This window comes from Glandiceps talaboti, chromosome 17 (genome assembly GCF_964340395.1).
Source record: "Glandiceps talaboti chromosome 17, keGlaTala1.1, whole genome shotgun sequence".
Classification (NCBI taxonomy): Eukaryota; Metazoa; Hemichordata; class Enteropneusta; family Spengelidae; genus Glandiceps; species Glandiceps talaboti.
Window position 1 is genome coordinate 11,547,719 of NC_135565.1, and position 11,523 is coordinate 11,559,241.

The 11,523-nt window shown below is 36.2% G+C and overlaps 1 protein-coding gene across 1 annotated transcript in view; it reads right to left on the reverse strand.

The window, feature by feature from the left end:
* Window positions 1-2,683: 2,683 nt before the first annotated feature.
* Window positions 2,684-11,523, reverse strand: part of LOC144448550 (protein C-ets-1-like) — a 14,356-nt gene continuing 5,516 nt past the window's right edge. The window contains exons 2-3 of the mRNA XM_078138825.1: window positions 5,706-5,853; window positions 2,684-3,284 (exon numbers count right to left, since the gene is read on the reverse strand). Coding sequence (XP_077994951.1) covers window positions 3,049-3,284; window positions 5,706-5,847 — 378 coding nt within the window. The 5' untranslated portion in view covers window positions 5,848-5,853 and the 3' untranslated portion in view covers window positions 2,684-3,048. The remainder of the gene's footprint in view (window positions 3,285-5,705; window positions 5,854-11,523) is intronic.

The following is an 11,523-nucleotide window of genomic DNA, read 5'->3' on the forward strand; positions in this document are numbered from 1 at the left end:
TCTCCCTGGGAAGGATGACGACAGTGGGGATGACCAAATAGCCAGAGAACAAGACTGATGGCATATATACGAGAAATACATTCCTCACTCCTCAGAGTGTTTTTTTTTTTTTAAAAAGGATGACATCTATATTACTAAAACCGAATGAGGAAGACACAACGATCACCGAGATGTTTTTCTTTCCTCAATACACACGTTACAATAAGATAACGGAATTTTTTTTAAGTTCCCCTCAATTAATATCTAAATAAATGTGTAACACCGCATAGGAACAGAATCTAATATTTATTTCTAATGACACTGTAAAGTTGAACCATTTACAAATATCTACACACACCTATAAATGCAGATCTGACTCCACCCTCTGACTAGTTGAGTGTTAGGCATGCATACAGGTGCATAAATATATTCTGATGCCGCTTATCAGTGTTTTGCCTGGCTGTCTAGTTGCAAAATTGTTTGATGATTGTTTTCATATTTACTTTTTACTCCAGGACTGGTGTAAACACATGTTGAGTCAGTATATTTTGAGTTTGTTATCAAGAGTTGTGTTAATATCTGAAATAGACCTGTTGACGATTCCAACACGCACTGCACGTATCTCATCCATACAACGCCATGTAATTGTGTATGACTCAGAGGGGTGTGTACGCGCTACTCAGGGGGGTGGTTGTCACCTGACCGTGCCCTGGGTTCACCCGTAAAATCCCTCTCTATCATTGATGGCGTTTAGTTTCTGTTATATAAAATCACTCATAATCAAAGAGGTCAACATGTCTTTCCAGCATTTCCTGATAAACATGATATTTCGCACGTAATAAAGACAAAACAAGACTAACTGTTACAAAATATCCGCCCTCTAGCGCAATGCATCTTGGAACCGGAAAATAGACTATTGCCACTGGTAGTTTTATAGTGCATATATATCTAGCTTTGTAACTTGGAAATATAACTATCCGTGCCACGCTGAGCTTAACAAACATCGCACTCTCGTGGTCGCTGTACTATTTTATCAAACAGCACAGAAGATGACATCCTCTTAAAATCCCCGTGCACTAATTTTTCAGTTTACGATGTTACACTGTGCTACACATGCTCTCAAGATGGCGCTAGGACTCAGTTTGGGGAGTTAAGTGGTCGAGCGTCATCCGACTAAATGTGTTGGAAGATTCTTTTCCAAACTAATAAACGTCGGTGAAAATAAAGAAGTTGTTATCGTGGTCCATTGCCATTCTAATGTTGACCTTCCGTTTACATGGTATCGGCCAATTCATCGGATTTGGACAAAGAAATGCGGAAGTTTATGAATCCTTAAACACATACCTCGACACCCACTTATCTGCATTGTGTAAACTTCAGGTTTTCGATACGTCAAATATGTATGTCTACCCACTTTAGATTCTGATAGTCGCCTGAAAAAAAATGGCGACTCCGATCGGACAATTTTTTGAGATCTGTCGTAAATTCGGACTCTCGACGATGAAAATATTGACATGACTTAGTAGACAACATTCATTTCTTACAGTGTTATCTAAAAGCAACACATATGCACACAAAAAATCATGAAAAGGTAAAATATTTTGGTCTGAAGGGATTGAGCCGATTGTGACGCCGGAAACAGGTCATGCTAATATGCCAGATTATGAATGTGACGTCAAAGTGTACAGCGTTGGAAGCTACATTATAATTCATCCGATTAGAAACAAAACGTCGCTTGGACCGACAAAATACTTACTAACGTTGCCACGTTTTGTTGTTTAGCTCGATAAAAATAGTTAACATTGCAATATGTTATCGTCTGGTAGTCAGTCAATGGATATGCCTAGAAATGTATTTGCCCTTACAATGTACAACTAATTAAAATAGTGAGACCAGAAGCAAAACGTCGTCTGACCTGTCAGTGACAAAAAATCCCATATAGCTACATTGTATTCGTCTCACTGTCTGGCTCCACAAAATTCTTATTAACACTGTCAGCTTTTATCGTCTGGCTCCACAAAAATATCATTAACACTGCTACATTTTATCGTCTGCTCCATAAAAATCTCACTAACACTGCTACATTTCATAGTCTGGCTCCACAAAAATCTTACTATCAGTGATATTTACCAAGTCGGCAGACGATAAAATGTAGCGCTTTTAGTAAATTTACTAAACATTTTGTTTCACGTCTCAAGATTTTCATTGTATGATTTAGCATTGCGCGCCAAAGGAAAAAAAACCAACAATGTTGGTAAGATTTTGTCAAACTACACAATCTAAATTACAGTCACGTCGCAAGATATTTGTTTGTTCAGACGATAAAATGTAATAAGGTTGTAAGATTTTTTTTCCAGCCAGATGATGTTTTGTTACCATCAACAAGTTCCCATAGTAATAGTTTTAGTGATAACCAGTCAATCACGTGACCTCTCAGTAGAAATTCGTGTATGATATGAAATGCCATGCAATAGATTGGTAACCAATGAATTCGAAATACACCAAAGTCTGAGTTTTGAGTTCCAAACATCTGTTTGTATATTTTAACCACCTTGACACATTTAGTCGACGGACATCTGCTCCAGTCATTTTTATTGTGTATGTGTTGTGTATTCTATAGTTTCAGTAGAATATGGGGTCTCGGTAACAAAGAGGGCGTCAGAGACTGTCAACTTTTCCGAAAGTGTCTGAGTCTATCGGCAGTCAATCGCATACATACCCCTATATGTAGGGGAAGAAATCTCACGATCAAACTATCCCTTAATTACAACAACGAAAAATCATAAATTGACATGTCTCTTTGTATTTGTTGTTGGTAATTCTGATTGTGTTGGATTTCCATTTGTAGCAATATAAGTAATGTACCGCACAACAGTAAAAGAGATCTTTAGGTTTAAAGATCACACTGTGATCACGTAGACATCTGTTTACCACGCAGGCCGCTAGAAACGGTACATTTTTCTTAGAGTATCTGTTTTTAGACGTTTAATGATATGTAGAAGTAAACAAGCATCATGATAAAACTCAACAAATTATTGCGAAACTTGGAACTAGCAGGTGAAGCAGTACTCAAACTCTGGGGACATTTTTCTTCTCCAAAATAGCACTGGCAAATCTTCGCTGGAAATCTTCAAACAACTTTTCCCCTCCGCATGGCGCTCTTCTGACGAAACCTTCTTTTGGTAGATACGCGAGACCTCTACCATTCATGTGAAATTTTTCTACATCAACTTCTGGAATTTCGTAGCGCTGTGTTGCCCATAGCAACCATTCTATCACGTGATCCCGCGACCAATCACGAGGGTCTGAATATTGAGAAATATAAACACGAATTGTTTGTTAAAATACAGACATACAGTATTAGCCAAAAAAACTCGGCATTGCGTTCTAGCGCCTGGTAGTATATCTCAGAATATCGAAAACATACAGATTTCACATTTGTCGCTTAACGAATTTTCAGGGGAGAGAGATGCTATTTACAATTTGGTTAGAAGGTACTTCAAATGGAATGTTTTAATTTGATGGTATATTATACTTTTATTTTCATATTTACGAATACTACGTTTTGGCCTAAAACAATTGTGTGGTTCCGATTACGCTCAATTTTAGAATATGTGGGGTAGGTGGAATTTTTATTATTATTTTTTTTTTTCATATGTTTTTTTTTTTTTTTTTTTTAATTTAATTTATTTAAAACACTGCATCCATAAATGGGTTTTCGTGCAGATGTTAAAAGAAAAAAAAAATATAAATGTACATAAAGCAGAACACATACAATAAAAACAGTAAGGTGGAAAATAAAATCTACAATGACACATAAAAAAACATAAAGCTATTTGATTCTATTGTTTGCAACAATGGATGCCCTATATGCAAAAGATCTATTATGCGCATTTGGGATATGGTAATTGCTTCTAGTATTGTGCGAATGAATTGAGGAGTTTGTAGTCAATAGATCTGAAATATAGGATGGAACTTTGTTTCTGAGACATTTGATAACAAGTTTGTTGAAATGTGAGTGTCTAGTCCAGGTAGTTATGTTTTCCATGTGGTCTGTATTATTGGTGTCTTCTAATCAGATGTACATTACTTATTGGAAGAAAAGTTTTACATTGTGTGTTTTATTAATTTAAAAGTTGCTGTCAGTTTCCCCATCCACTAAGCTTATTTCTCGCGAGACTTTACAATTTTCGCGATTTTATTTTATTTTTTTTCGAATACGTTAAAAAGCGTTGAGGGTCGACAGTGAAAAACTAGGTGGGATAGGGTAACCGGAACCAAATAGTGTTCAAGTTTTAGGCTTTATAAGGGATAGGAGGTAAATATACAAATAAATATAATAATGAAATTGACGTGATACAGTGTTCAGGCTGTGTGGTATGATCAAGTGACGTGACATTATTTGGTGAGTGTTATGTAATGTTATGTTATGTTATATTATGTTATGTTATGTCATGTTATATCATGTGATGTTACATGTATATGATGTGATGTGATGTGATGTGATGTGATGTATTCTGATGTATTATGATTAAGTTGCGGCTGAGATGTAAACAACCGCGTTGTCATAGTAATCAGAGAGCTTTGTGATACTAGGCTGGACATCGACATCATGGAAGCGATTTTATTTCGAGTATTTTTGGACATTCATTAAGTAATCCATTATTACCGGGAATTCAAAAAGAATGACATCTCCCAGCAAAACATAGAACCGTAATCGTATTTAGTAAATAACATATACTTAGCATCATGATATACTCCTGTTTCTATTTACTCGAATGTGTATAGTAAAATCACGTGACGGTAACATTAAAGAAATGCAAAGTCTCAACAATAACTCTACTAGACTCTGTGTGCTCCAAAACAGATCAAGCGCGTCAAGACGTTTCTATAGTATATCAACGGAATGACCTTGGTTACAAGGACAAACAATGTTAACACATCACGTGATTTGTGCCTCTCTGAGTCACGCCTCGTGAGGAAAACAACTTGAAATCAACAAAAAATAACTTCCTATAGCAACGGCGTAGCGACAACAACAGTTATTCAGATATGCAAATATCATTCCGTTAGATTTTGTATAGTTGCAATTTTAAATATCTTATCTGTCATACATTACGAAATATTAAACTTATTACGCCAATTGTTATCAATATGGGAGAGGACTGGCGTCAATGATGATGATGATGATGGTGGTACATGACGATGATGATGATGATGATGATGATGATGATGATGGTGGTGGTGGTGGTGGTGGTGGTGGTGGTGATGATGATGATGATGATGATGATGATGATGATGATGATGATGATGATATGATGATGATGATGATGATGATGATGATGATGATGATGATACAAAATATTCCCTGTTTATGAATCTGTCTAAAATTGTGTTTATTAAATATGATTTTTATATTGTACCGTATTAAACATTTCTAAGATTCAACTCTTCGTATTGGATTTTACGGTAAGTCTTGGAATTGTTACCCTTTAGTAAATCTTCAACACAGAACTAAACAAATGTACGGAAACTCATTATTTATGAGGTCACTTTGAAACCTATATTTGGCTTCAATTCCGAAACATGTCTCATTTTAATCATTTTGAGTTCAAATTAGATTCAGATAAGTCGGCAATATGCTGAAAAATGAGAATTGTTGTTCAGAGATTTTGGCGGGAAAATATCTGGTGGCACTCTATCTGACATAAGATATTACAGTTTACCTTTGGGGAAAGCGTTACGCTGATGTGTAGACGCCGCTTCTGGCAGTGCAGGGTGATTTAGCCTAGCTTGACATGTTCGGAGATTGTACTCGGGTGGAATACCTGTATCTTCAGCGGTTTGAACACTGCTAGCTCGGTCCATGTTTTCCTATATTGACAAAACACAGAGAACAAGAATGTTGTATGTGAGATCTCGATGTCGTGATGACAAGCGGACGTCTTGTACGTGCTACAAGGAAGAAGAAATAAAGTGCAAAAGTCTGGAGTTGGTCAATTGTGAAATTTCCGATTCAGCTCATGTCTTATTCTTATTGTTGTTTAGGAGTTTACACCAAACTTGAACTTCTCGGGAAGTTCGTCATAGGCAGAACCAGAGAAAGACCAAGTAAAAGCGGGTACGAGTATTGGGATCACGATAAATGTCGTGAAACAGAAAAAGCTAGGCATGTTAAATGTGCACTGCTGTGTAAACGTGAGCATACAGCTAAACTGATAGCACTGATTTCTAGCGGTCAATCAAGGTCGGGCTACAACGTGTAATGGGGTACACACATACAACCAAATTCAATTGACTGCAATAATTGTAATGCAATCTCTAGCTATTCTATGGATTCCTTCCTGGAAACTGGCCAACACATTCACTATATGGTGACTAAGAACAACTCTGTAGAAGTTAAAACGGATGACATTTTAACTAAACCTGTCACGACAATACTGTATGCAAATTATACTAAGTATATAACACGTGCTGTTATTAATCGTTGTCGTCATTCAAAAACAATTCAAAAATGGAATACACACTACGAAAACTTTTTTTTTTAAATGACAATCGAGGACAAGATAAACTTATATAGGAACTGCTTCTACCTGCATGCTAAATACGTATCAACAAATCGGTACCAGTGTTCAGAACGAAACTCGACCGAGGAATGATGTGTACAGTATAAGGGAATCTCCCAGACATCTATCAATGTGTTCATCTATAGCCTCATGTGGCAGGTCGAACCTGTAGGATCTCCTGGCGGTAAAAATTTCAGTTTCTTTCAGTGCGTTTCTCAAATATATGTTGTTGATTTCCCATATTATTCCGTTCTGACGAAAATATATTGTATATTCTGTACTTTCCCGCCAAAATCATGTTATCAAATTCTTTGCAAATAAGATATAATGTTTTGTATATGCAAATCTCTTAAACTTGCATGATAAACATACTCCCTGTTTATGAACCCCGTGTCTAAATTTGATCAGATATGATTATGATATTATATACAAATTAATTGTTTTTAGTATGTTTGTTCGGTTGTTGTTTGCAACAGTTACTCATATATACCAGACTGACCACTGCACTTCGAATTCTTCTCTATCGTTTCTGATATTTATACACATGACGGGGGGGGGGGAGATGAAACAAAATACTGAAGATTCCGAGTAAAGGTATTCGAGTATTCAGCTCGCGTCTTGTTCTAAATTGACCATAAATCGTGCCATAAGTTCATGAACGACCAAAATGGTCAGCGGAGAATTCGAGCTCGTTTGCAATTCAAGCGGAAAACTCGTTTGCGTTATGTTCAGAAATCGGAGCAGGTAGTTCAACGCTAATACAAATTTATAAGCTTTACAAGATAGAGAATAAACAGTACAGCGGCAATTTTCGAGGAAATTTCTAGTTTCCTACCGAATAATATTGCATTTTGCCCAGACTTAAACCATAGACCCTCAACGTGGAGAGTCGATGCTTAAACTATGTTGTGACTTAGATACACCACAATCACGACAATTTAGGAAATGCCCGTTGCAACATGTCGTCTCGTAACACTGAGGACGTCATCCGAGACACTGTAAAACGTGGACCGTTAAGTTTCAACCCTGCGGCTAGCTTAAGCCAATAAGAGTAACATTGAGTACATCGTGAGGTGATTAACAACTACTAAGAACGCACACAGTAAAACGCCAAATACAAGATAAGTCACTAAAACTTTAAAAAAAAAAACCTACCGTGTACATACGTGAGAACTGCTAAGCTGCCACAACCTCCAAACGAAATGACCATCTATTATACTAACTAGTATATATGCAACCCGTATAGTTCGAAACTTGACCTGGTCAGTAAACGAGGGACTCTCCAAGAACGTGACACTAGCTAGAACTGTTTCTGCTTTCAACCTGCCTCGTGTGGCAGGTCGCGTAGGTACCGTCATTAACATTTGTATGCATTGTTAAACTAGTTTCATTGACGACGGGTATTTTTTGTGTGATTTGTGGGTGGTTAAAAATGAAAATTTCGAAGTGACATTTGTCATGACCTTTGATCAGTCACTACCTTTAAACACCTTTGGCACCACGAGCGTCAGAGTTCCACATAACAATGTAGGACATCACTTTACACAAAGTTTTCCATTTTATTTTGCAAACGTCAACCTCAATTCAGTATAAATGTTATTAAACGTGGATTGTTTTTTTTTAGTTTAATAGTGATGCTGGTCTACGAAAGCGTGAGAAGGTACTAGCAAATCGACAACACCCAGCAACGTTAACGTTAAGTTGACCTACATGAGTACTTCAGTTAACCGGATATTACGTCATGCAAACTCTGTCATCAAATTCAAACGAGACAAAACAGAAGTAAAGTATGTAAAATAAAGTTCAGTTGATGTTTTACAGAATTTGTCTGAATTAGTTAAAATAATTACTAGCTTCATGAATGTTGGAAATTCTCCGACTCAGCGTCAATTTGGTAGTACATGTATACATAATTGTCGTCACATCGAAACATTCGCAGAAAATAGTACACTCTCTGAATCCGGAGCATTTAAATGTTAAAATAAGGTTGAAATACAACCAAGGTTGTATGGAAAGTGTAGTCAACGCAATATCATTTAATTGAAACAACCTTTAGCTTTTTCTTTTTCTTTTAAAAATGCCCCTTGTTACAGGGTGCCAACTTACTGAGTCTGTAGTATTTGTTTTAGACCGCCGTTGCAACATTGTATTACTATAGGAGATAACATGTTATACTTTAGTCAAAACAAATATCTCCATTCATGATCTGTTTACCAAACACTACAACATTGTGGAGGTTGGGTTACTTAGTGAACGAATGAGAATGATACACTGTAACTTACTTATCTCACATGTATTGATAAATGCGAACATTATTTTCAATGACGGTTCCACTATTAAAGCTGCATACATATACGCAAAGGAGAGGGGTGGGGTGGGGGGGGGGGGGGTTGTCGCTTGGTTCAAATATAAGGATGTTATGTAGATTACAGTTTCCATACAACCACAGACTTGGTTGTAATTGTTTGGCACGTGTAAGGTATTGTAGCTTAGAAACGACGCTGTCATACATTTATAATGGCGAATAACTGTTTGTATATATTGTCTACGTTCAGTATATTTGAGCGCATTCTAATTTACAACATATTTTACCCGCGTGAAATCACAAGTGTTATGATTGAAGCCCTAAATGGCGGGTTAATCCTGAAATGTCAACTTTTTACCAAACTTCTTGTCTTGACACTCGATTTAACAACTTTTAATAGCCCACTTAAAAACCTCAGTTTGTATCAAGTACGTCAACATTGTATTGACAATATCGTAAACATATGTCGAAACCGAACCCATGCATGTAAGAACGTTAACCTGCATGCAGGAAATTCCGGTCAAATTTATTATATGTGGGTTGTTTCAAGTTTAATATAGTTTTGTTTTCTGTACAGTGGAGTGATTTGTTTGTGTTTGTGTGTTTCGTATTCGGTTTCCAGATTTTTATTGCATTTGCTTCGTTTTTCTTTGCATTTATGAGGTATACTCTCGGGAGTGAGTAGAGTTTTGTATGATATCATTAGAATCACAGTATCATCTTTCAACCCACGTAACTTTCGAAAAATATAGAAAAATGGGTTCGCTATTCATGAGCCAGCTGCAACTTAACGTGTTTTTTTGAAAATGTTTTGTTAGGTACTATAACTTACTCGTAATATCTTACACCGTGAACAATGTCAAATTGATCTTTTTTGCGTCCGCACCCACAAATCAGCGCCCTCAACGATAACCACAACTGTAACCTGTTTCTGTAATCATGCGTATGGATAATATTGACCATTGTTTAACATGTACAATTTTTCGAATTATTGGTAATTTAAAAATTTTCAGTGAATATATTGTGGTTGTCTGATCCTAAAATGATACTCCAGTCACATCGGCACAGTTGTAACTTGGTGACAGATTCAAAAATGAGCTTTAAACTAATTAGCAGATTAACTAATTAACAGATACAATATCTTTTTATAAGTAATAATTTTTATTCAATACATTTTGGGCTATTTTGAAGAAAAAAAAAATTCCAGTTGCAGCAAGGACAGGTTTAACGTGCCTTATACAAGGGTACCACAATTTCATTCGTTAACATTTGGCATTACTACACAACATCAAAACTTAAATTCAGACATGGAAAATATTTTACTGAATCAATCATGCGCTCACAAGAAAAGTGTAAGTGCTCCACTGAGTTATAAAATTTAGCAAAAAAATATCGATTCTGCTCGGATTCCAAAGCTTAATTTTGTCTGTAGGATGTACTGTGCAAGCAAGGATAAGGTATAGTGAAAAGTAAAAGTATGGCGCCTTAGAAAAAAAAAAGATTGCCAAATAAAGTAAATAACAGCTAGTGTATCAAGAATAAGTGTTTGGGCAAAATTATTTTCATCTGGCATAGTGAAGGATTATTTATTTATTCATTTCTTATATTTCATCTATTAAATTTTCGACATACTATTTCAATATGGTTGTCTATATTTGCATATGTGCTTCAAACATTTCTGACGTCACAGACTTTCAGTTGCTAAGGAAGTGAGTATAGTTGTTCCCACGTTAAGGTACTTTCTAAAGAGTGTTGCTAGTCAATACATTCCTGAATGTAAATAAATCACTTCCCTAACTTCATCACGCACATGTTAATCTCATTTAGGACGAAACAATGTATATCATCACCAAAAGACAAACATAAAACCTAGATCAGAAGGTTTGACAAACTCACAAACTCTGATTAGTTTTCGTCAGGTAAGGACGAGTCATCGGTTCAGGCGAGGTCTGGTCATTCAAGTACATGTCAGTTTTTTAAAATTAGTTATCTCCACCACCAGCTTGAATCGATGAATGTTTGAATGACGTGCTAATAAAATCAGTTCTACACCCAAAGCGGAGGTGGAGGGAGGGAGGAGGGGGGGGGGGCGAGATGTTGACGTATTAACACTTTACTCTCATCGCATATCTCCATTTATATGTAGGTATATATTAGTTGTATACCATAATCTCAATGAGCCAAAATCCGAAATTGGTGGGATATTGCTCTCAATAAATTGATCTTGCTGAGGAATCGAAGTGTGAATATTACCACACACACTGAGAAGTTTCTTCGAGAATTTGTAGTACAAAGTTCAGTCTTTTCAGGCCCTGGACCCTGAGTAATCATCCAGTGATACGCCACTCTTATAACTTGAAATCATATAATAGAATTTACATACGTAGAATTTACATATATAAATATTTTAGTTTTGAATCATGTATAAAAAAAGAACTACCTGTATCAAAGTATAAATACAACCAGTTTGTAGTTATCACTTGTTAACAATAGCATAAAGAAGTAGATTGCTTCCAGGTGCCAGGTACTAATGAACTGTGTGAAAGTATGCGTATTTCTATGTACGTGTGTAATAGGACTCTAAAATGATAGTTTTACAATGTGTACACTGACACTGCAGTATCGTGGTTTAATACCCAATATCCTCAATTAAAAAAGACCAGATGTGGTTTT